This window comes from Mytilus edulis, chromosome 9 (genome assembly GCF_963676685.1).
Source record: "Mytilus edulis chromosome 9, xbMytEdul2.2, whole genome shotgun sequence".
NCBI lineage: Eukaryota > Metazoa > Mollusca > Bivalvia > Mytilida > Mytilidae > Mytilus > Mytilus edulis.
The window spans coordinates 15,518,372-15,544,098 of NC_092352.1; the positions used below are offsets into that span (position 1 = coordinate 15,518,372).

The window sequence follows — 25,727 nt, forward strand, 5'->3', positions numbered from 1 at the left end:
ATTATCTGCCGACAGGCGATACATGTCTCTGTCTCAAAAGTTAATCTTATCACCTTACGCTCTTTTACAAAAGTATTTGATACACCAAAGGATGAATGGTGAATTATACATATGGTTATTGTTGGTCTTTTTTCGTCGAACTGATCGTAAAATCCATGATAAATTGAGTGTCCGTTTGCTTGTGCAGCATGTATAGATTCGCAGTCACGTCTGGTCAGAATGTGGACGGTAAATCTGATGACTCGTGTAGAGAATGTGCCACGCTATCTGCACGACAAAAACCCTTGCAATAACTCTTTATGGGCCTTATAGGGGAACTGTTGCAAGGAAAATAATTCTATTCCTATCCAATATATCCATATTCCAGTGGAAATTCAAATTTCCCGACCTTCATCCCGGGCGGCCCCTATTCAGAGGATTTACATTTTGTATCTTTTGTTAATTAGTTCTCGTCCTGTACATACATAAAATATTTGTCATTGTATGTTAAGAGAGGACGTACAGTTTCTCCTTTAGACATCTTCAAACAATTAGTTAGTCGTATGGTGCTTCAAATTAGAAAAAAACAAATGTCGAATAATGTTTCAAATACCCGAATGGCTGTATATTACTACCAAAACAAGTCTTATTGTAAAATTAAATCATCGGACTAACTACGAGACATTTCGTTAGAACGTTGACAACCGTATAGTACGGGGCGCCGAATGGGACTCTTGTGGTTTTGTACAAAATTCAATTCTGTCATAACAAAATCATTTTTGTCTTACAAAACTATGTGCTACAGACTTGTTTTGTGAGAACTTCAATTTTGTGATGACAAAATTCATTTGTGTAGACAAAATTAATTTTTGTCATGACAAAATTCATTTTTGTAGACAAAATTCATATTTGTCATGACAAAAGTCAATTTTGTCTAAAAGGTATGCAAATATAAACATACAAAATTGACTTTTGTTACCTGATATGGAAATTAAATCACAAAAGTCAATTGTGTGAGGTAAGATTCAATTTTGTGAGACAAAATTGACTTTTGTGAGACAAAATTAACTTTTGTGAGACAAAATTGACTTTTGTGAGACAAAATTGATTTTTGTGAGACAAAATTCAATTTTGTCAATTTTGTTGAGACAAAAGTCAATTTTGTTAATTTTGTTGAGACAAAAGTCAATTCTGTCAATTTTGTTGAGACAAAAATCAATTTTGTTGAGACAAAAGTCAATTTTGTTAATTTTGTTGAGACAAAAGTCAATTTTGTTAATTTTGTTGAGACAAAAGTCAATTTTGTTAATTTTGTTGAGACAAAAGTCAATTTTGTCAATTTTGTTGAGACAAAAGTCAATTTTGTGACGACAAAATTCATTTTTGTGACGACAAAATTCAATTTTGTAACAACAAAATTGACTTTTATGAGACAAAATTGACTTTCGTGAGACAAAAATCAATTTTGTTGAGACAAAATTCAATTTTGTCAATTTGTTGAGACAAAAGTCAATTTTGTCAATTTTGTTGAGACAAAAGTCAATTTTGTCAATTTTGTTGAGACAAAAGTCAATTTTGTCAATTTTGTTGAGACAAAAGTTCAATTTTGTCAATTTTGTTGAGACAAAAGTCAATTTTGTCAATTTTGTTGAGACAAAATTCATTTTTGTCAATTTTGTGTAACAAAAGTCGATTTTGTATGCAAATTAGTTCACAGAAACCAAACTAAACTAATTTAAATACAAAATTGACTTTTGTCGCCCAATTTTCAAATTAGGTAACAAAATTCAAGTCTGTGTAACAAAAATGAATTTTGTCATGACAAAAGTGACTTTTGTCCGCTGATAGATAATTTTGTATGACAAAATTTTAAATTTGTAGTATGATACAAATTTTGTTAAACTGAACTTATTTTTGTTGAACAAAAGTCACTTTTGTCCGTACAAAATTGAATTTTGAGTACAAAACCACAAGAGTCCCATTCGGCGCCCCGTATATAGCGGTATAGCGCAAGTTAACAAATGTGCACATGGTGGTATATACTGTTAATCGATTTCGACAAAAATGTTTAATGCACCAAATCATTCAACAAATGTCATGACAACGTTTGATTAACAAATGAAAACGAATGGGAAAATATAGCTTTGTTATAATTACTACGTTATCATAACAGAGACTATTTGTCTGCCTTTTTATCTTTGTCTGTTTTCTTCATCAATTTGTGGTATGCTTACTGTTCATACAAAATACAAAACAAGAATAACAAACATTTTTATTTCCTGTGTGGTAAGAAAAAGTACTTATTTGTGGTCTATGTAAGTTTTCTGCCAACAGTCAAATAACTCAAAATGATTCGAGGCAATTGGAAACACATTGGAAAGGCCACCACTGATATTGTCGATATATATTCATTAATAATAAATATGCTGATAGAAATATAACATCTGTATGATTGTAAAATGAGCTATTTGTTTATGATTCATAGAAACACATTTAGGTACATAATGATCTAATACGTGAAAATATTCTAGTACAACGTAATTATAACATCGCTTTGAAGCTTTATCAACAACAACAACAAAATAACCAAATACAGAACAAAAAACAAGAACAAAGTAAAAATCTCGATTTTTTTTTAAAGCTATACAGGTTTATTTCCTCATATAATATAGCTTAGGATAACCTGCTTTAATTAATTTCTACATTTCACAAACATTTTCAATCGATCGTAATCATTCCTGCAGGAAAATCGAAACCAACTCAACGACACAGATAACCATCAGAGAAGTCCAAATCAACAGACAAAGATGATAATAAGCGGAGGAAACCCTAAACACAGCCACCAGACCAAAACATATGTGGGAACCTATGACCAGATCATGGCGTGTAAAAATTCTGCAACAGAACCTCTCAGAGTGTCAACATTTAAATTATAGAGACCAGACAGCAGGTAAAATAGCATTTCAGCATAACAAATTGAACCTTTCCAGGATGACAGAACCAAAGAGCACAGGAACAATGTCATATCAACGACAGCAGTTACCAACGCCGACTCTTGGTAGTATTTCTTTGGACAGTGTCAGTGATTAACCTGAAATGGCTAAAATTGACTAATGCCCTGTTCCACGACAAAATACGGCTACCACGGTTTTGTTTAACCCAACAGCCGATTGAAGAAATCAGGTTGTTCTATTGGACCCTTATGTTCCTATCGTAAGTAAGAGTGCACCACATGTCAACACAACAAATGTTCTTGACCCTGTAAGTGCAAATATTCCAGTTAAATTAAAGAAAAAAAAATGGACCGGAGAATATCGTGATTTACAGGTTTTACCAAAGTTTGATAAAGACTTGTCTACAGCAGTATTTGAATTGGGATTTTTCAGTAAAAGAGGATAACTTAACAAATACTCTACAAAAACAGTGCACAATTACAAGTTTTGAAATCTTCTTTTATTTTCTTAAAACTGTAGTATTGAAAAAATGGCCTATAAAGTAGTAACCTCCTCAAATAGATGTGTAATGTTCGATTTGTTTCCACTAGATAGTATGGCTTGATATGCCTGCTAATGGCCTCGTTTGGAAATATCCATTATACATAAGATATTAAACCTATTCGGCTAATAAATTTTTAGAAAACATTGATTCATTGTAATTACTGTATTTTAGAATAGCCTTTACGAAAAAAGTTAAAACAATCTTTTTGGGCATCATATGTGCCAGGTGTTATGAAATAATAATATGCATTGAAGCTTTCATTGCCTACTAGTGAAGCACATACTTGCCAAAAATAATGTATTGGTGTTGGTTTGTACGTTCATCCTGCAGAAGCTTGTCTATGCAACAAATGCATACTGTGGTCATATTGTTCCAAATTCATTCTGTATCTTATTTATCTTTCAGAGACAAAAGAATCTGAATTTATGTACAAACAAACTATTCTTTGTTCGCGTTTATATATAGGTATATAAGAGATATAAAATGAAAGCAGTTTCGTATATATGATTAATTATCAATGTTTTTTTCAAAACCGATCAAAAGACCTTTGTGTCACGTTCGATTGTTGTTTATCGATGTATTCCTCACGTTTTTCATATAGAGATTAGCTTATAAAATCAGGATGCAATTTCAGTTGCAATATGCCTGCTAACAAAACCTCGTTTAGAAAAATCCATAATGTATACATATAACCCTTATTCGGCGTACATAATTTTTAGAAAAAAAAATTGATTCATTGTCATTTGTTTTAAATAGCCTTTTACGAAAAATGTTCGACAAAATCCTTTTGGGCATCATTGTGTACCATGTTTTGTGATATAATAATATGCGGCTGTAATTTTAAGTTTTGATATACACTTCAAAATGGTATATAAGCTAGAAAATAATCAAAACGTGAACAGCTATAAAGACAGCTTTCAGAAGGTCTGTATGGTTTATTAAGCATAGTAATTTTCATTCGATATATATCCCTTTTTGTTAACATTTTGGATTTGAAAATATTTATTAGGCTCAGAAGCAGAATTGAATGGTATGATTTTTTGTAAAAAGTTATTTAATGTTTGAAATTTTCCAAAAAGGATACAGTGGTCCTATTAGAATTAATAGGTCTCTTTATCTGAACAGTGGTCCATAAGTTGATAAGGTGCAAATTTACAAGACTAAAAAAATTAAGTAGTTTTTTATGGAGGAAAAAAATCCTACTTAGAGTACAGAGTTTTTTATGTACAGTGATTTTGTCATTTTTAAGATAACTTTTCGTTTTGAAATTCACAGTAATTTTGTTATTAACATGTATTGTCGAAATGCGCATCTGGTGCAAGAAAATTGGTATCGTTAATGTTATTGTCTATTACTGATATCGCGGTTTGGTTGTGATCACTAAATCAACAAAACAACGGCGTATGAATTGCCAAAATGTTTAGCAACACAAAAATAACTATAATGAGAAGAGAACGGTCCTCAATAGCAGACAGGCAGTTAAGCTTTAAAAAGTTAAATAACAAAATTACTGAACTGCAAGTGAATTTCAAAACGAAAAGTTATCTTTAAAATGGCAAAATCAAAAGCTCAAACACAAGTTACGGAAAACAACTGTCATGATATAGTCAATTCCTTATGTAGAAAATGGTAGATTAAAGGCAAAAGTGTGTCATTTTTTTTTTTTTTTTTTGTAAAATAGTTTTGATTGTCTGTTATTTTAAAATGAGATCATTGCGAACAATGTCAAAGTAATAGCTTCAGGCACCATTTGATTAGAGACTTTACGTTATGAATTTTTCTCGGAATGTTTGTGATTTTACTTTTTTTTTGTACCAGGCTGCTGGTTCAGTCACATTCATTTGTTATTTGTTTGATTGAATTATTTGTTTTAATTTTGGAAAGAGTATTTAAGTGTGATAGCCATGAAAACGTGAAAAGTTACACAAAGCTTTGGCACGGTCCGTATCGATTAGTTGACTATTATTATATTTCATAGTTTGTGTTCAGCATACGCCGAATTACACATATGTGTGTTATAATAGCAATATCGAAGGTCTTAATCATTCGCTACGTTTATTTCCTGAACAAATTTTAAAACTTTACGTAATAATTCACATACTATACGTTTTGTTATATTGTATATTGTCCAGGTATATTGTCTTTTGTAATTTTTTTTTACAGATTACTTGATATCAACATTTGAGGAAAATGAGATCGTTCACATTTGTTTTTCTTCTTGCATTTTGTCTTGTTTGTAAGTATTTTGCATATCATAAATGTAGAACCTTTCAGTTTACAAGGGATCAAATAACATCCACAATATTTTATTGATATTTAAAAGAAAGAGTTTTAAAACTTTTTCAAAATAGCAACAGTATTTTCTACCCCAGGCATAGATTACCTTAGCTGTATTTGGCAAAACTTTTAGGAATTTTGGTTCTCAATGCTCTTCAACTTCGTACTTTATTTGGCCTTTTTAACTTTTTTGGATTCAAGCGTCACTGATGAGTCTTTTGTAGCCGAAACGCGCGTATGGCGTATAAACAAAATTTAGTCCTGGTATCTATGATGAGTTTTTTACAACCACTGGGTCGATTCCACTGCTGGTGGAGATTTTTTCCACCGAGGGTATCACAAGCCCAGTAGTCCGCACTTTTTTTGTGCTGACACGAATTGTCATTGATATAGTTATATTCATAAATTAACTGTTTACAAAATTTTGAAATTTTTGATATACTACGGCTTTTCTACCCCAGGCATAGATTACCTTAGCTGTATTTGGCAAAACTTTTAGGAATTTTGGTTCTCAATGCTCTTCAACTTTGTTCTTCATTTGGCCTTTTTAACTTTTTTGGATTCGAGCGTCACTGATAAGTCTTTTGTAGACGAAACGCGCGTATGGCGTATAAACAAAATTTAGTCCTGGTATCTATGATGAGTTTATTTACCTAGTATTTTCCAATCTCTTAAATCAGGTAAGATACAAGTTACACTCAAACAAAAATTAAAGGAATTGCATGAACTCAAAAAGGAGATTTTTTTCTTGTCTTTATGTTTCTGTGTCAGGATAACCTTAACTAAAACTAACATGTACTTGTTGGCTTTATATCTATTTTAATCTGAGCGTCACTAATGAGTCGACGAATCGCGCGTCTGGCGTATTAAATGATAATCCTGGTACCTTTGATAACTTTTCTTAACCAAAACTTCATCTTAAAAAAATAATATCTTTTCTGTTTTGGTTTTGGTTGTGTTAGTTATGCCCTTTCGGTTTGTATGCTCTTCATCATTCAACATTCAGTCGAGGTCTATAGATTACCTTATGATCGCTCTTCATGAAACTCGTGTTTTTGTACGTATATATATATATATACAACTCGTCTAAACATCAACCCAACAATGTTAGATCTGTAAATTTGCTTTCGCAAATTTTTGGTTCTTCCCTCGCCGGGATTCAAACTCATGCTACTGTGATATCGTGACACCAAATCGCCTGCACTGCAGCCGTCCCGCTAGACCACACGACCACCTGGGCTCTCAAAAAAAAGAGCTTTCGGTGGGCATGTGTTACCTTTCCACGTCAGTTTTAATCTAGCGGCGTACTACAGTACATGATATATAAGGCATGAAGATGTTATTGTTACAGATCAGCTAAATTATCTATAGTAAAGGATCCTACAAATTAATGTAAGATACAGTCACAGAAAATAATTATATTCATAAGTACGTCTGAGTCAGTGACAACCCTACAACAGATGTATCCATCGGATCGCCATCAATGATGGTGATACATGGCTGTGTACATAATGTATATACAACTCGTCTAAACATCAACCCAACAATGTTAGATCTGTAAATTTGCTTTCGCATATACTTACACACAAAGATGTATTACGATATTTTCCATGTCAAGTTTTAACTTTCAAACAATAATTGTTTGGAAACGTAAAAGGTTATAAGAGATATAAACGGAGTTCAGTATTTTTGTGATTTCAGTTTTTATTATTTTGTTTATAAGTTAAGATGATAGGTGTTATTATTGCATTATCATTTTACAGCATAATTTATGTATTTTTTTAAAGGTATGCCAAAGTCAGATGCTGATAAACGTACTGCTCCCCGTAAGTGTTTCCCACAAAACGATTGTGGATTTAGTCGTCCACCATGTGTTGGCTTATGTACCAGGAACGGATGCAGCGGAAGTGACGCAAAGTGCGTTGGAAACTCAAAATGTTGTTGTCTTGATTGTAAAGCCTGACAACCTCCTGTCGATAGGCCCAGGCTATTGATTTACTTTGAAGAATAAGTTTAAACTTTTCCTTCTAGCTCTTACGACTATTGTTCAAATTTATAACTTTTATTACAATTCAAAGTGTATACCTCAGCAATTTTTATTTAAAATTGGTAGCTTTCTGATGATAAGTTTTGTTCATGCTCTTTTTGTTTTTGGATGACTCTCTGTGTTAACTTACTTCCAATTTATTTGGAATAAAAAAAATGTACAATAGAAAATAATTTGCAAAATCATTCATTCATATAAAACTACAGTCAAACCTGCTTAAGAGACCACCTGTATTAAGCAAGACCTGTATTATAAGACCATTAATTTTAGATCCCTCTGTAGTACATTTCTTATAGTTTGAACTTGTATTTAAATACCACCTGTCTTAAGAGACCACTTGTTTGTTCTCCCATAAGTGGACTCTTAGAACAGGTTTCACTGTATATACAATAAAGTATATGATAAACGTGCGCCACGTACTATCTCCTCGATCTTCTGTCATTGGTAACGCTCAATCCTAATCATTTAAAAGTCAGGGTTTTATTAATACGAATAAAGAGAAGAAGCTAGTTGATGACTATAACGGACCTCAACTGCATTTATAAATTCCTTCAAGGTAGAGTTGTATCAGAAGGATGACCGTTGGCACATATACTATTACATAGTTTGTTGATACAGTTTTAGTCGGTTACAGTTTGTTTTTTCTCCTTTCTTTCTTAACACAGTAGTTTGGCTCTTCTGAAGTTCCATGCTTAAACCAAATCTTTGCACATGCTTTCTTTAGAAATTATGTGAGAGCTAGGTATGCGAGTATTGGTGTTAAAATCAACAAGCAGTCTCAAAACACCATCATCTGACTTAATGATATGATTATAAATGATCTGGTTGACAGCCATGATCTGTTTTATTTACTGTGGGGAATAGTTCTCATGTTACAATGTCTTTTGCAAGTAACAAGGGAACAGTTACGTCTGTCTCATATCTTCACTTACATATAGAAATTAACAATGATGTTCGGTTGAAAACAAAACTTTCGACAAAAGAGATTTCAGTTTCCCAATTGCAAGCATTCCATTTTTACACTCCAGCAGCGCATGCATTAGGAGTATATATATTCCAATTAAAATGATATTCCTGGGGTTGCACTTCCTATCATGATTTTCTTGATTGAGGGTTGCTTCTCATAATGAAGTTATTAAACCAAGAGTTCCAAATGGTAAAATTAAAATCATCCCTTCGTAAATTTAACGGATGCCATTACGAGCTGGTTGACCGTTATGAAATATCGGTTTCACAGATGATATCGGATTTGTTCCTTACGTCGTAAATACAATCCCGTTCCCTTTTCAAGAATGTGACCTACCAAATTAGACTATATACCGGATGTGTAATAGCATGAGCAATACGATAGGTGCCAAATGTAGAGCAGGATCTGCTTACTCTTCCGAAGCAACTGAAATCAACACCAATTTTTGGTGGTGTTTGTGTTGCTTAATCTTTAGACAGTAAAAGACGTGGTTGTTTAATTTTCTTATTGTGCTTCTATGTGATATATTTGTTTGTTTTGTTCTGATTGAGATTGTGACACGGTATTGATGGATGTATCCCTATTTTGACAATTTCACCTATTTTGTCTGTTTTGTTTACGCTTCCTTATAAATAAAATGGAACTGGATGTGACTGTCATACAAGTGAGAGGTTTAGCGCTATAAAACCAGGTTCAATTCACCATTTTAGAATGACTGTACCAAGTCAGCAATATGACAGTTGTTTACCATTTATTTGATGTGTTTTATCATTTGATTTTGTCATTTGATTAGGGACTTTCCGTTTTAAATTTTCCTCGGAGTTCAGTATTTTTGTTATTTTACTTTTTTCTATGTTGTGTCTTGGTGTGCTGATTAAGTTAAAACTTGTTGAATGAAAAACACTATCTACTCAATACATTAACATGCAACACGACGGATGCCACATAAGCAGCATGATCTGCTGTCCTGTTCGGAGCACCTGCGAATACCTAAAGACTTTTGTGGGGTTCGTTTTGTTCAGTCTTTAATTTTCTATGATGAGATTTGTTAACTGCTGTTTGTCTGTTTGGATTTTTCCTTTTCGGCAATTGCACTCTCAGTTTTTTATGACTTATTAGTTTTAATGTCCCTTTACCTCCCCTGTTAAAGAACGTGCACTGTGATATTCTTTTGTGGTATTTAATGCCAACCCCTTAATACGCTTTATCGTAGTCTAAGGAGGTTAAACACATTACTTATTCATTCCATTAGTTCTAAATAATGTATACGATTGTTTGTAGTTTTTGGAGACTTGTCTCGGATCTGACTTCGTATTAAAAACCAACTATTTTATTTAGGTTTGTGTTAAGATTTTAAAACACTTATGTAGTAAAAATCAATTTTTAAGAACAAGTACATTCCACACTATGCTAACTGTACTATCTTTTCCAATCTGCAAATATTTTATTATCCTTTATTTTTCAATATAATCTTCAAGTAAGTTATAATTTTTCAAATCCTTCGTTTTTTGTATTATATTAATGTCCATATTTCAAAATTATCTTCACTTTTTAACAAGAAATAGTAAGAATAAAAATTCAACTCCAACGAATGACAATTTGACGTGACCCGGTTAATTGTCATAACTAGAGGGTGTCTATACGATGTGTTTTCAGATAGTTTTAGTGATATAATCTTAGTCTATTCTGTGTTAAACTTTAATAGCATTATGTATTCGGGTTTAGTTTTCTGTAACTAGTTAATACTTCAGTTTCATTATGAATATCTCTTTCATATTCATTTGTTAAAATTTACTGTTTGCAATAGCATGAATTGTTCTATATAATAAGGATGTTCTTATCCCGGGCATAAAAACAATGCCGTATTTGGCAAAACCTTTTCAACTTTTGATCTTCAGTGCTGTACAACTTTGTACCTTTTTCACTTCCGATCTTTTATATCTGGGCGTTATGTATTCGGGTTTAGTTTTCTGTAATTAGTTAATACTTCAGTTTCTTTATGTATATCTCTTTCATATTCATTTGATAAAATTTACTGTTTGCAATAGCATGAATTGTTCTATATAATAAGAATGTTCTTATCCGGTCATAAAAACAATGCCGTATTTGGCGAAACCTTTTCAACTTTTTATCTCCAGTGCTGTACAACTTTGTACTTTTTTCACTTTCGATCTTTTATATCTGGACGTCACTTGTAAGTCCTGTGTGGACAAGGCGCGTTTTTGGCGTATTGAATTTTAAACCTGATGCTTTTTGTTATCTATTAATCATGTTTTTCTTTGTCTAATATCTTCTCCTATTTATTTGTATTGTAGTCCTGTAATATTATGTTGTCATTTCAATGTTATATTTAACTTTGCCATTAAAGTGCGAGGTTTGGCATGCCACAAAACCAGGTTCAACCCACCACTTTTATTCCCCTTTAAAAGTGTCCTGTACCAAGTCAGGAAGATGGCCATTGTTATATTATTGTTCGTTTCTGTGTGTGTTGCATTTTAACGTTGAGTCGTTTGTGTTTTCTCTTATTTTTGAGATATTGAGATCAGACGTGGCACGGTAATTGTCTATCCCAAATTCATGTATTTGGTTTTCATGTTATATTTGTTATTCTCGTGGTGTTTTGTCTAATGCTTGGTCCGTTTCTGTGTGTGTTACGTTTCGGTGTTATGTCGTTGTTCTCCTCTTATATTTAATGCGTTTCCCTCGGTTTTAGTCGTTACCCCGATTTTGTTTTTTGTCCCTGGATTTATGAGTTTTGAACAGCGGTATACTACTGTTGCCTTTATTTAGTAAAATGTAAAATTGAGAATGGAAATGGGGAATGTGTCAAAGAGACAACAACTCGTCCATAGAATAGCAGCAGAAGCCTACCAATGGGTCTTAACCGCAGCAAGAAACTTCAGTTTGCCCCATAACAAATATATATATATATACAACTCGTCTAAACATCAACCCAACAATGTTAGATCTGTAAATTTGCTTTTGCAAATTTTTGGTTCTTCCCTCGCCGGGATTCGAACCCATGCTACTGTGATATCGTGACACCAAATCGCCTGCACTGCAGCCGTCCCGCTAGACCACACGACCACCTGGGCTCTCAACAAAAGAGCTTTCGCTGGCCGTGTGTTACCTTTCCACGTCAGTTTTAATCTAGCGGCGTACTACAGTACATGATATATAAGGCATGAAGATGTTATTGTTACAGGTCAGCTAAATTATCTATAGTAAAGGATCCTACAAATTAATGTAATATACAGTCACAGAAAATAATTATATTTATAAGTACGTCTGAGTCAGTGACAACTCTACAACAGATGTATCCATCGGATCGCCATCAATGATGGTGATACATGGCTGTGTACATAATGTATATACAACTCGTCTAAACATCAACCCAACAATGTTAGATCTGTAAATTTGCTTTCGCAAATTTTTGGTTCTTCCCTCGCCGGGATTCGAACCCATGCTACTGTGATATCGTGACACCAAATCGCCTGCACTGCAGCCGTCCCGCTAGATCACACGACCACCTGGGCTCTCAAAAAAAGAGCTTTCGCTGGCCGTGTGTTACCATTCCACGTCAGTTTTAATCTAGCGGCGTACTGCAGTACATGACATATAAGGCATGAAGATGTTATTGTATATATATATATAAGTCTGAAAATTACTCCAAACAGTGTTAGAGTTAGATTTTCTACTGACAATTTTTTGTTCGTCCCTCAGCGGGATTCGAACTCACACCTTTGATCCACTACAGCACCAATCGCTTAGCCTCATGTCCAGCGCTCTAGACCACTCGACCACATCCGCTATATAAAAATATAACTTCAATAGTCGTAGTGTTACCTTGTCACGGAAGGCTAATCTAGAGATAGACATGAGACACGTGTTTTTTAAGCGTGTGTAGATGTTATATTATTATTTTTATACACAATGTATTTTTTCATTTGTCAGTAATCTAACTCAACAATTTATATATATATATATATATATATATATATATATATATATATATATATATAGATTACTAAAAAATCCAACATTTCCGGTATGAATAGTTTTAATTCACTAGTACTTTCATGTTTAAATAACAATCTTCAGGTGAAACTATACATGATTAACGTAACTATGTAACGGTAGGTATGTAACGTCATAGTTGTCGTTGAGTATATAAAGGGAGATAAATCGTATTACACTTAGTCTATATATAGAAGTATGGAGCGTCATTATTACACAATAGAAAATGCATAGTTTGCATTCAATCGTGATTTAAATTTTGAAATAAAATGTTTTTCCTTTACTTCTCGTGTAATGTCACAACCCATATTCATTTTATAAAATGGGAATATTTTAAAAAATCCCCCTCCACATTCGTCTAAATGTTTGCTTAGGGGGATTTTTCTGTATTGTGGCTGCCTTATATGTTGTCTATGAATGCGCACTCTTTCTGTTACACTGTTCCCTGTTTGGCCGATATAAATTTCCTGGCAACCATTACATTTAATGCAATAAATTAAGTTCTCGGATTTACAGGTAATGTCTTCGTTGGTAAAAAGTGATAGACCATTAGGTATGTCCATTCCCTTGCCGACATGGATATACGGACATGCTCCACAACGACTATCTCGACATTTTGACACACTGAATGTTCTTTGTTGGTCGAATCGTGCTCGGGTCAATAGTCGTTTAAGGTTTTGTGGTTGCCGTTTACTTTGTAGAAGTGTTTCTGTATTAATTAAACGGCGCATCTTTTCATCCTGATCAAGAATAGGTAAATGTGCCTTTGCAACGGGAATAATTTTAAAGTTCCGGGGATTATGTGTAATAACGAACGGTATTTTATCGTTGTTATTACTCTGCTCCTCGCAGGTGGAGCGTAGTTGGTTGGTTGGGATCTGGTTTGCCATTTTAATTCCCCTTTCTATTAAAGTCTCTGGATAGTTTTGCTTGATCAAAAATGATTGTAGTTCTTCTAGACGGTCTTCTCTCAAATGTTCATCCTCGACTACTGTACATATTTTTCTTGCTAAACAATAGGGGATATTCCTTTTGGTATGAGAAGGGTGGCACGAATTAAAATCTAAATACTGATGAGTATCAGTACCTTTGTAAAAAATATCGGTTTTAATTTCAGTGCCATCTTTAATAACAAGAATGTCTAGAAACGGTAATTGGTTAAAATTTTCATCCTTCGTAAATTTTATGGAGGTATGAAGGTTATTTAGTATGTCCGAAAATAGTTGGAGTTCTTCGTCGGATTTGTTCCAGATAATGAAGCAATCATCAAGGTATCTTTTCCATGATAATTCGAATTCTCTTGCAAATTCAACTCCAAAATTATTTTCAACTTCTTGATACAATCTTTGTTCAAGGAAGCCCATGACTAATGTTGCATAGGTTGGTGCAAATTTTGTTCCCATTGCTGTCCCCCGATGTTGCAAATAGTTCTTGCCATTGAAATAGAAAGAATTGTTTTCAAGAATTAGTTTAGTAGAATCGAGTATAAAGTCAACAGTGAATCGATTTGGTATTGCATCTCGATGTTTTGCAACCCAATATTGTATTGCCTCTATTCCTAAATCGTGTGGAATGTTCGTATATAGGCTTGTGACATCGAAGCTTACTAAACGAGCGTGAACCGGTGCTATTTTTGGCAGGTGTGAGAGAAAATCTATATCGTCTCTTATATAGCTCGGTACATATTTACATAATGGTTTCAAAATTATGTCTAAAAAGTTGCTTAGTCTGTGAGTGGGACTTGCTGGACCTGCAATGATGGGTCTAAGTTTAAGATCCGTCGGTTTTTGCACTTTTATGTATTCGTTTTGTTGAGAATTAATAGCCGATTGGATCTCCTTTGATTTATGGATTTTTGGAAGGCCATAAAAGTTACTCGTTTTCCTTTCGAAATTTTTCAAGTAATCATACTCTTTTTCCGTAGTGGCCGTTGTGTATTTGTTCAGTACGGTATTCATTCTTCTCTTGACTAGATGATCTATATTATCAGGAATTTCTGAGTAAAATGTCGAATCATTGAGTTGTTCTTCAACTTTAATTCTATATATATATACTAGTTCAGTGATAATGGACGTCATACTAAACTCCAAATTATATACAAGAAACTTAAATTAAAAATCTTACAAGACTAATAAAGGCCAGAGACTCCTGACTTGAGACAGGCGCAAATATGCGGCAGAATGTATGATTTTTTATGTTTACAGTTAATAATGTTCGACCTGAGAATGAGTTTTGAGAACCATTAATGAAAAAAAACATTGGATGCGTCAAAATTTACATGTAATTATGTATCACTAACCCTAATCAAAACTCATTTCATACAGGCATGATATACACTTAATCATTTTTTTTATTTTCAAAGCAGTTTATATGAAAGGATTACTTTTAAGTTGTGTATGTTTTCTTAAAATGGTATTGATGTGACTTGTTGCTACTGTATTGCTTTTCTGTTTTCGATACCTTTTGTATTGTCAAAATGCGCATCTGGTGCAGAAAAAATGGTACCGTTATTGTAATTGATTATAATGTTTAACGAAAATGAGTCATGATATGGTGCATATACTTTAATTTTGATATCCTATTATGCTTGTCTACGACGACAAAGGGTACTTTATTGAAACATTCGTTTCAGAAAAGACAACAACATCTAAATGAACAGATAAATTTATTGTCAACAATATTAAGATTGTAACCAAAAGTAATGTCATATATGACCATAAAATATATAAATATTTGCATCTCATGAGACCAGCTCATTAATTATTACTCTGTGAAGATACTAAGTGTCATACTACAACACACTCAAGAAAAGAATCAGCAGTATAAAGAGAAAAAGAGAGAGTCAAAACAGAAAATCTAACACCGTTCTACTTTTAAATATTTCTTTTAAGCAATGTCATTTATGACAAAGACAAATCATGTAAATCAGTTAACATCTCATCTTGCTAAAATTGAGTAGATTTCATTGATTATTAACCAGCATTCGTAAGCATTATGTGTTACTAGATTTTCTGTTCTGATTTGAATGTTATCTTATAATGATAACAATACACCTTCACCTGTGTCTCAAGACATTTGTATACCCACATAATATATAAAATTCAAAAGTTATAACATTCTTATAAAAATATTGCGAGTGAAGTAGTAAGAAATTCTCTTGTCGATGAACGAAATTAAACCGATGTCATGATAACCTAGAAATGTAAAGTTTCATATAATTACAAAAATGTTTTGAAGTAATTTAAAGACACGAATTGCACAAAAAATCATTAACTTTTGAAATACATATGCATATATCTAATTTCAAAATCATATTTTATGCATTTAGATCATAAACTAAAATTAACATAACATGATGTAAGCTTACTCTTAATTTACTTCATTTCACAGTCCCTTGTTTTAACTTACTGAAACTGCAATCAGTTAAATTTATACGAGTCCTAAAAAAGATGATTTTTTTTTTCACAACGATTGTCTTTTCTAAAGTGATGTTTAATGATCTTATTTAAAATGATACCATCAGACATGCTGCCGTATAGACTCTGTTGAGAAATATAGAAATATAAAGCTCTACTATTTTCTTGGACATTACTATCATTATGTAAAAGAATAAATATGATGATCTTAATAAATGTTTAATGCTGATCCAGTGAAAAAAAAACATCCACTGTGAACACCATAAACATGATAAAAAGTGACAAATAGTTTTTATATTGGAGGAGAATTATTCTCCAAACTTACAAAACTAAGTTTAAAACACTTAGTAGTTTAATCAAATAGATAAATCGAAAGGAAATAACAAGGTTTGCCTCGTTCACGTACTGAAAAAAAGGATAATTTCATCAAATGAATGTTATAGACGACATGGTATGTTCAAAAGGGCCGAATCTATTATAAGATAACTGGGATTGGGATATATATAAAAAAATCTTGAATAACTAGCCTTCGTTTTGGTTTATCTTATTGACTTGAAAACTGAATTTTTAAAAGAATGCCTCGTGGTAGCTGATCCAAAGCACTAAAATACTATCCACAGAACTTGTAGGATTGTAATATTAAATGAAAAATATCAATATTAGATTTTGCTAATGCTAAAAAGGAATATATCATGTCAACAACGCTTTCATATTACTTGATGTATGAATTAAGAGAACTGATGAAAAAAAAAGAATGAGGAATCATAAAAAAAAACATAAATCAAGAATAAACAAGAATGTGTCCAAAGTACACGGAAGCCCCACTCGCTTCCAAAAGACTACCATTTTCCATGTTCAATAGACTGTGAAATTGGGTAAAAAATCTAATTTGGCATTAAAATTAGAAAGATCATACCATAGGGAACATGTGTACTAAATTTCAAGTTGATTTGACTTCAACTTCATCAAAAACTACCTTGACCAAAAACTTTAACCTGATACGTGCACTTTCATTTTCTATGTTCAGTGGACCGTGAAATTGGGGTCAAAAGTCTAATTTGGCTTTAAACCAAAAACCAAAAACTTGAACTTGAAGCGGGACAGACGGAAGGACGCACAGACCAGAAAACATAATGCACCTCTACTATCGTAGGGGGGGGGCATAATTGCAATAGACTGCAGTAAAAATCACATTTACAGAATATTCAATAAAAATCATTTAACAATTGAAGAACATCACATGTCTTTCATAAATCTGTTTTATAAAATGCACATACAGAGAAATGAGGACGGAAATATATAAAATATCTTTATATACACATCAGGACGGGTCATCAAAATAAATGTATCACAGACATGCTTTTCATTGTCAAAAGTCAATTATTAAAAGTCAAAAGGCATATTTGTAGGTTGTTCATTCTTTTCAACTCTAGGAGTAACCTTTGATTTTTTAGATTTTCTTTTCTGCAGTTCAAAATGTTCTGGAGACGAAGATTTAGGACGATTAGGCGTTGATTGTGTTTGGGGTGAGGTGACTGCTAATATAATAGGGGCCTCATCCCAATCATCCTCTACCTCAGGAGGTGGAGGAGTTGGTTGTTTCTCTTCAGTAATTTTTTCTTCATATGCTGGCGGAGGGGGTACATCATCCTGTATAAAATGTTTTGTCTGAAAAAGAAAATAACATTATATAACAATATAATCATTAAATTGAAAATCAAATTCAGTTGTTTTTTTGAAAAATAAATCAATAAATAAAACAAGTTATATTAAAAGCTTGTATCAATCTCCGAAGGATCACTAATAATTTCCTCTGGTTACGGTTTGAACAACGCATTCAGAGTTTTAACCATAAATTATAACTGATTACAAGGTCGCCCAAAACATCTGTTAATAAGTTGTCAATGCTGTTTGAATAAGACATACATAAATATAAAAGTTATCCTGAAAAATATTTAATATAAATCATAGAAATAATTACAGTTCGAATATGAATTAAACGAAATAGCAAAAAATAATTAATCAATTATAAAACTAAAAAGCAAAACATAACCATTTTTATAATATAGAATGATTTTTTTTTAAATAGCAAGGATCTATTGCTATATATATATTTAGGTATAGCCAAACACTTGCCTTAGATACACATTTAATAGATATCTATCTAAAAAAATAATATAATTCTATTCTAAAAATATCTTTGGGTGGTGTATAGATAACTCTAGCCACTCATAAAAGTAAATGTGTAAAAACAAAGGCAGATGCGTAATTGTTTTTTAAATAGTGTAAAAGGAAGACAATTAATGTATAATAGTTATCAAAGGAACCAGGCTTATAATTTAATACGCCAGCCGCGCGTTTCGTCTACATAAGTTCCATCAGTGACGCTCATATCAAAATAGTTAAAAAGCCAAACAAGTACAAAATTGAAAAGCATTGAGGCTATGGTAATCTTTGTAACCGGCCACCATATCTATGCCTGGGATAAGAAAATCCTTAGTTTTCCGAAAAATTCATACTTTTGTGAACAGGAAATTTATAAAAATGACCATATAATTGATATTCATGTCAACACCAAAGATCACCAAAGTGCTGACTACTTGGCTGGTGATACCCTCGTGGACGAAATGTCCGTGCAGTATAACCGTAAAAATATCTGCAAGTGAGTTCATCGTTAACATTCTTGTTGAAATAATCGTAAAAGTAAATATAAAATGAATTTAAACAAATCTCAATTAATGAATTTATTCATGAACTTTAATGTCAAATATTAATGTGTTACCACATGTGCAAAATATTAGTAATTATTTCTTATTATGTCTTATCAAGATGCTAATTTACTGTGATCCAAGTGAAAATAAGAAAAGTCTATAGAGTGACAACCATGCCATGTGTGTGACTTAATATTTAGGTAACATTTACAGAACAAGAAAGCAAAGCCGTACATTTTTAAACAATGCACAACACAAAAAAGCGTTAAACAAACCTCAATCAACTCCAAAGCGTTTCAACCTACCAATATAATATAAAGTCAAGACTAGTCTATTTATAGTAATGAAGTCAGTTACGTTTAGATAAATTGGTATATATATACCAGAAAGAGTCGCTTACGTAGCATATGAATAATGACACAATATGTATTTTTTTCATTTTATACTTTTCTCTTAACCTCTCTGCTATGTATGAATATCATTGAATCATACATGAATGGATAATATTAAAGTTTCCTTTAAGATTTCAGAAACATAACAGAAAGATTTATGGTTTTATGTGACCAAAATAAAATTGAATTTCTCTGGTTGCATAGTTTTTGTTTTTTCATGTATAAACTTGCAAACGTTACTCCTTTGCATATGTAGTTTGAAAAAGTCTGTAAAATGTTATATTTTACAGGGACATTGGAATAGTAGGTCGAAGCTTTAACACTTTTCTAAAATTGAAAGGATTTTCAGCAATAGTTCAAAAGACGAAATATGACACCAAAGAAAAATCATAGGACAGATTTGTGAATAAGAATGCTATATGGGACTAATTAGCATATTCGATTTTGAGAAGACTTCAAAGCTTTCACTGGGACAACAAATGATAATGGCTCTAACTGATAGAATTAGACTTGACTCTTGTGACGTCATTTGTACGAGTTTATAATTCATTTTGGTATTAATGATATAAAAAAGGACATGCAAGGTTATAGAGTGAAGTGCAGGGTTGTTATCACTATGTCAAGTTTTGAGCTACCCTACCTTAGCTAAATATTCTTCATTATACTAAAAAAGGGAAAGGGTGAGGTAAAAATAGCAATAGGAAAATAAAAAATAAAATATAACGTGTACAATGTACTGTTTAACATTCAAATTGAGTTATAGCTGAGTACTGTATTGAAACAACTGAAAATTAATAATTTTTACAGACAGACTTTATGTTTTTCTCTGTTGCATATTATATTTTCTCAGTTTTCTTTCTTTTATCACAAACGTTGTGTTACAAAAAATAATATCAAGTAGTTTTTTTTAAATGGAACTACCGTTTTTTCTTGTTCTTATTGTTTGTATAAAATCTGAGTTACGTATGTTGTCTAAAGTTTTATAGTAGATATATCTTGATTTAAATGATCGTGATAAAAATGTGGAGGGGAGAGCTCAATAAAAAAGTGAATAACAATATTATGTAACATGTTACTTTTCTTTTCTGACTCTCTTCAGTAGTTGTCTTTAGCAATGTATTAATTTTGGCCACTTTCGTTTGTTTGGAGTTAATTTTGGTATTGAAGGCAGGTCTACATTTGTACGACAGTATCGTTCAAAATCTTTTCTTAACTATCTAGACATATGGATCACACATGTTAGATGACCTCTACAAGTATTTTTTTTATAAAATAATAATATGTGTCACTTTGACAACTATTCAGCAGATATCACTTGACGTAGATGTGAGCAGCTATAGTTCACGGAACGGTCTTTATCAACGTCAAAAATGCAAACTCAAAGGAAGCGTTAAAAAGGCCCAGACATGACAAAATGAAGAACGTTTAAGCGAGAAACCGGAGCCGTGTTTTGTTAGAAACAATAAACGACAAAATATGACAGACAGATACAAACTACAACCGCCAAATCAGATGTTTCTGTTTCCTGACATACAAACTGCAGCGATATGTTAAACATGTTTGCAAAGGACCAAAAACCTTCTCCCTGGATAACAAAAGAACAAACTTTAAAAATCCGTTGGAAAGGCCTCGACCAATCAGATCTGTTTGCTTGAAATTTTTGACGCAAATCAAGAGATCTAATTTTATACTACGCATTTTACTTTGATTCCTAGAGTATTAACAACACCTAAAAACTACAAATAGGAAACAGGAACACAAAATAAATTTGTGTTGGCCAAACAAAAGCATAGAAATACAAAAAATCTTATTTCCCGTTTTCAAAATCACTGATATAATGCATTACTTTAAGAGTAAAATTGAATGAAATTAAAAACTAAATCATTACCCATGAAGCGCTAGCTATATTTGAAAATAAACCCTTACCACAACAGCCAAAACATATCTCAAGCAGAATTTTTTAATATTACACAACATCGACGACAACAATAAAAACACTTGATACACTTATATTCAACATGCAAAAGAACTTGGAGAAACATGCAATACAAAAACAATACCATGACAACAACATGATTGCATACCATTCTAACTACCAATCTAAGTTATCGATTGTTGATTTGGGTAATTGTGATTCAGCAGATGAAGATGTTCCACTCTTAGATACTGGTTCCCCAATGTGCACATTAGAGGCCGATCTGAGATCATTTCTAGATCTATTTGGACTTATGTGTTGATTTGCATTATTTTCCACTTGTTCACACTCGTTTTCATCGTTCAAATTAACATGATGGCGATAAAGGTCATTAAGTGTAAGAGTATTCTTATTTTGCTCTTCATCGTCTTTCATGGCAACACTATTTGAATGTATCTGATAAAATTTCGATATTTTGTTTATGTCAAAGTGTCGGTTAGGATATTAAAGAATTAACAATATCAGTGCATGCAAGTCTAATAAAACACGATATATATGTTAAATGTTAAAAATAAATCATCGGGACATATTTTTTTATGTCTTACCATTGAACATATATGATATCTCAATATAAAGTGATGTTCTTAATTCGTACTTTTTTGCAATTAGACACTTTTGTGATCCAGAAAAGCTGTGCCATTTCATTCACAATAGACCCACGGATTTTTATGTGCCGATCGTGTTATTAAGACTTTAATATTTTAAGCTATCTTTTGTAGATGATCGTGAAGTTTGTTTCTCTTAGACTTATGACTTTTAATTGTTCACTTAGAAGTGTTCAGTAAAAGGCAGATCGAAGGAAAATTTATGTTCTAGTACTATTCTTAAAATGAAGATCGACGATTTGTGCATCATGCTTTAATTGGTTCACATACGTTAGATGCATGCTGGTATTAAGAGCAATAGATATTAAGCGAAATGAAGCATTATTTTTTGTTTTCAATTTGATCATTAGATAAGAAACGAGCAACCAGAAACCAGAACCGTTAGTCAGTTATTTAACATTATTACATAAACAATATGAAAGTTTGGTTCACATTATTGGCTTCCCTGACCTGAATTACTATTTTAAGGGAACATGACTTTTGTTTATTGATTTCATTTAAATAGAGTTTAAGTCACTGAGAACTGAAAACAATGACATAAAGTGAAGTTTATGACTTTTGAACAGCGGTATACTACTGTTGCCTTTATTTACATAATACTTACATCTTCTGCTTCATTGACTGTATTAACCGTTGGTGGAGGTGGAGGCTGATGTTTTTTTGGTTTCTGTTTTGGTTCACCAGTTATATCATGCATTTTAGCAAGCAAAAACTGTTTATCTTTACCTTCCTGTTTCATGTAAAACAAACGATTGTTAATTAGAATAAGGAGAAAGATGAATCACACAGCATGTTTCTTTATTGAAGAGTGATAGAATAATTCATACCAAAGCAATAATTCCGTTGTATTACTCTACATATTCGAAACGCCTTTCATAATACAATTTAAGTTTAAATCATGTCTTCAAACTGATTACTTAGTGACTTGTGAAAAGATTAGGCTCATTTTCTTTGAAAGTTTGTTAGAATAAAGTCAATGCAGTGTTAGAAAAATTATTACAATGCCAGTGATAGACTGTCTGTTTAGTTCAAAAGCAAGGTGTACCTGATTGAACACATAGTCAAAAGTCTGAATCACTAGACAAAAAAGCAATTTGATTTTTTTGTTTATTTTTAATGTCATTTGCAACTTGACCATTAAAACAATACTTATCTAGTTAGAAAATTTGATCGATATCTACTGTTCGATTTTAGTAAATAGGAAGATACTTGCCATTACAAGTTGTTCTTTCATCACTTCTGCTCTTTCATTATGGGCTTTACCTCTCACATATAGGTAATATATCGTCAAACTGCAGGAAGAAAAAAAACATCAAGATTATATATATTCACAGAAAATGTGGCTTGATCGGACGATAACACTCTCGAGACACTGATTTTTATCAGTGGTATTTATCTCTATTTGAAAGCTGTAAAAACATATTATGTATCATCATAGAGAATATGGTTTGATATCCTAATATGACTCAAATTGGGTTACTCAAATATAATTTGTAAACAAAAATGTATCTATCCAGTAACATTGAACATGTTTAAATTTTTAGGAATTGACTAATCTTACCCATTTGAGTTTATTTGAATTTAATTTATTGACTTTTTTCTGTATGCAAAGAAGAATATAGTGTGTGCAAAATGCGATACTTTACGTGAGGAATCAACATCACGATGAGCTATTTAACGATTGCGAAGTTTGAGAAAAAAAATGAATTGTATAATACAATACGCTGTATGTGAAATATTGCATATGATATAGATATTTAAAAAGATAAGAGTGAACGATATCAAAGAAACCATAGGGTCTTAATAGAAACATATCAATCGTTTATGAAAGATGCATTAATTGATTCCGTCAAATGTTATCAATTTGTATACAATAATTTTGGGGCCCTTTATAGCTTGTTATTCGGTGTGAGCCAAGGCTCTGTGTGTGTTGAAGGCCGTACATCGACCTATATTGGTTTAACTTTTTTTAAATTGTTATTTGGATGGAGAGTTGTCTCATAAGCACTCACACCACATCTTCCTATATCTAAATTACCGGTATAAACGTATAAGAAAACAACATATTTGTAAGAAATTACCCAAGATTCATGATAGTGACCCAATTTTGACATCGTGTGTGCACCTCATGCAAAAACTTATGTGACACAAAATAGCAAATTTGTATCTATTCGAATAAAAAAATAAATAATTGATAGAAATATGTATCAATTTTATTATTATCCAATGATATAAATATATAATGTTGTTTGATAAATATTTTACAATTTCTACTACTCCATGATGCAAATTTATACAACTTCAACAAAAAATAGTGTATTAGTATGAAAGCAATATCCCACTTGAAATAGATTGTGCGTCATAAAAGTGAAAATTTACATAATGGAGATAGTATGGCTTATAAAATATTGAACAAATTTCTATAACTATTATTAATAGTAACTTATTGTTTTAGATTTCCTTTAATTATTTATATTTTGCAATCTTATAAGTGAACTATTTTTGTTCTCCTATGAATAATATTGGCAATTATTTAAATAGTAAACGTTTACAGCAAATTATCAGCTACGGATAATTATTGACTTAACATACCAACAGTCATATTATTAGAGATACATAATTTATAGTGATAATTTTAAGTATCAGTGTAAATTACACGCAATTGATAATGAGATACATATTTTTTTTGGTTGAACTCACCATAGGATTGTCAATATGGACACGATCATTGAAGTAGAAGTAAGAATATCAATAGCAGTCTTCAATCCATCTGGGAAGTTACTAATAGTAGTGTCTACAGAAACACTCATATCACTGTAGATTCTGAAAGGCCCACATCCTTTTGATGGTGTGATCCTGTAATTCATCAAAATTATAATAATGTAAACAACAAGACCAACAATGAAAACAAAAACTTTATCAATGTCTTTAAAACTCAATGCAATAAAGTGCCTTACGCCTCTTCAGACCAAAATGAAAATTGGAGAAAAGACTCCATACATACAACTTCGGTTTATTAGCATTTTGAAATAACTTCATTATGTTATGCATGAATACAGTTGAAGCATGGGACATACATAAAGAAATTTTATTTCTGTTTGGTCTACTTTTATTAAGCCACCTTAGCTACCCTTCTCAAATGAGCATAAGCTGTCAAATTTCTGTTCACCGATATGACTCAAATTCCCATATTCGACTTATATCTTACTTAAACGTTTATCCAAAATCAATTTTAAAGTTTAAATATAAACATTTATGATATACTACGAACAGCTGTATAAATACTGTTGCCTTAATAATGCATGATATACTGCGATCAGCTTTATAATACTTCCAAAACTAAACGAGACTTACCTTGGTAAAAGTTGAAGTTCAGTTGGAATTTAACGTAGTCATCTTTAGTTGTAGGGATCAGATGAGATGTTCGTGCGCATGTGTAGCTTCAGTCTTCAAAGTCGAAGGGTTTGTGCATACAAAAGTACTAAGTACAACATCACAAAAAAGAGGGAGGGATATCGGGAGGGCATCTGATCCCTACAACTAAAGATGACTACGTTAAATTCCAACTGAACTTCAACTTTTACCAAGGTAAGTCTCGTTTAGTTTTGGAATTTAACTACGTCATCCCGTTTCCGGGACCAGATGAGACTTCAAAGAGCACAAGCCCTGAGATAAGTCAAAAAGTTATATTAAAAACCTCCAAAAAAAAAAAAAACAACAAATATATCCCTCCTATATACAAAGTTCATTTACAAATAAAGTTCTATGTACTCAGAACAGCTCTCTGAAAACGTTGTTCATCTGACTCGATCGGCTTCTTGTAGAATTTAGCAAAAGTCTTTT

The 25,727-nt window shown here is 32.1% G+C and overlaps 2 protein-coding genes and 1 long non-coding RNA gene across 31 annotated transcripts in view; 1 reads left to right on the top strand and 2 right to left on the bottom strand.

The window, feature by feature from the left end:
- Nucleotides 1-4,316: 4,316 nt before the first annotated feature.
- LOC139487691 (uncharacterized) lies at nt 4,317-7,974 on the top strand. Its single transcript, XR_011655857.1, has 3 exons — nt 4,317-4,401; nt 5,641-5,713; nt 7,542-7,974. It is a non-coding gene; the product is annotated as an uncharacterized lncRNA (long non-coding RNA).
- Nucleotides 7,975-12,997: 5,023 nt separating this feature from the next.
- Nucleotides 12,998-14,863, bottom strand: LOC139489839 (uncharacterized). The gene has a single exon (XM_071276685.1). It carries the CDS (start codon nt 14,861-14,863, stop codon nt 12,998-13,000), a length of 1,866 nt encoding a protein of 621 aa, XP_071132786.1.
- A 570-nt stretch (nt 14,864-15,433) lies between these two features.
- Nucleotides 15,434-25,727, bottom strand: part of LOC139487692 (transmembrane channel-like protein 7) — a 65,739-nt gene continuing 55,445 nt past the window's right edge. For 6 of the 29 annotated variants that reach the window (XM_071272677.1, XM_071272678.1, XM_071272680.1 and 3 more), the window contains 5 exons: nt 24,585-24,740; nt 23,098-23,176; nt 22,489-22,614; nt 19,188-19,213; nt 15,434-17,869 (listed from right to left, as the gene is read on the bottom strand). In XM_071272677.1, the coding sequence (XP_071128778.1) occupies nt 19,193-19,213; nt 22,489-22,614; nt 23,098-23,176; nt 24,585-24,740 (382 nt within the window). In that variant the 3' untranslated portion in view covers nt 15,434-17,869; nt 19,188-19,192. Of the gene's footprint in view, nt 17,870-19,187; nt 19,214-19,944; nt 19,969-21,388; nt 21,676-22,488; nt 22,615-23,097; nt 23,177-24,584; nt 24,741-25,727 lie in introns of those variants that run through there. The other 23 variants (XM_071272667.1, XM_071272665.1, XM_071272670.1 and 20 more) reach the window with 8 other exon arrangements.

Bases quoted from the DNA above. Each gene is read 5' to 3' on its own strand.
- LOC139489839 (XM_071276685.1), bottom strand. From the start codon at position 14,863: ATGACGTCCATTATCACTGAACTAGTATATATATATAGAATTAAAGTT.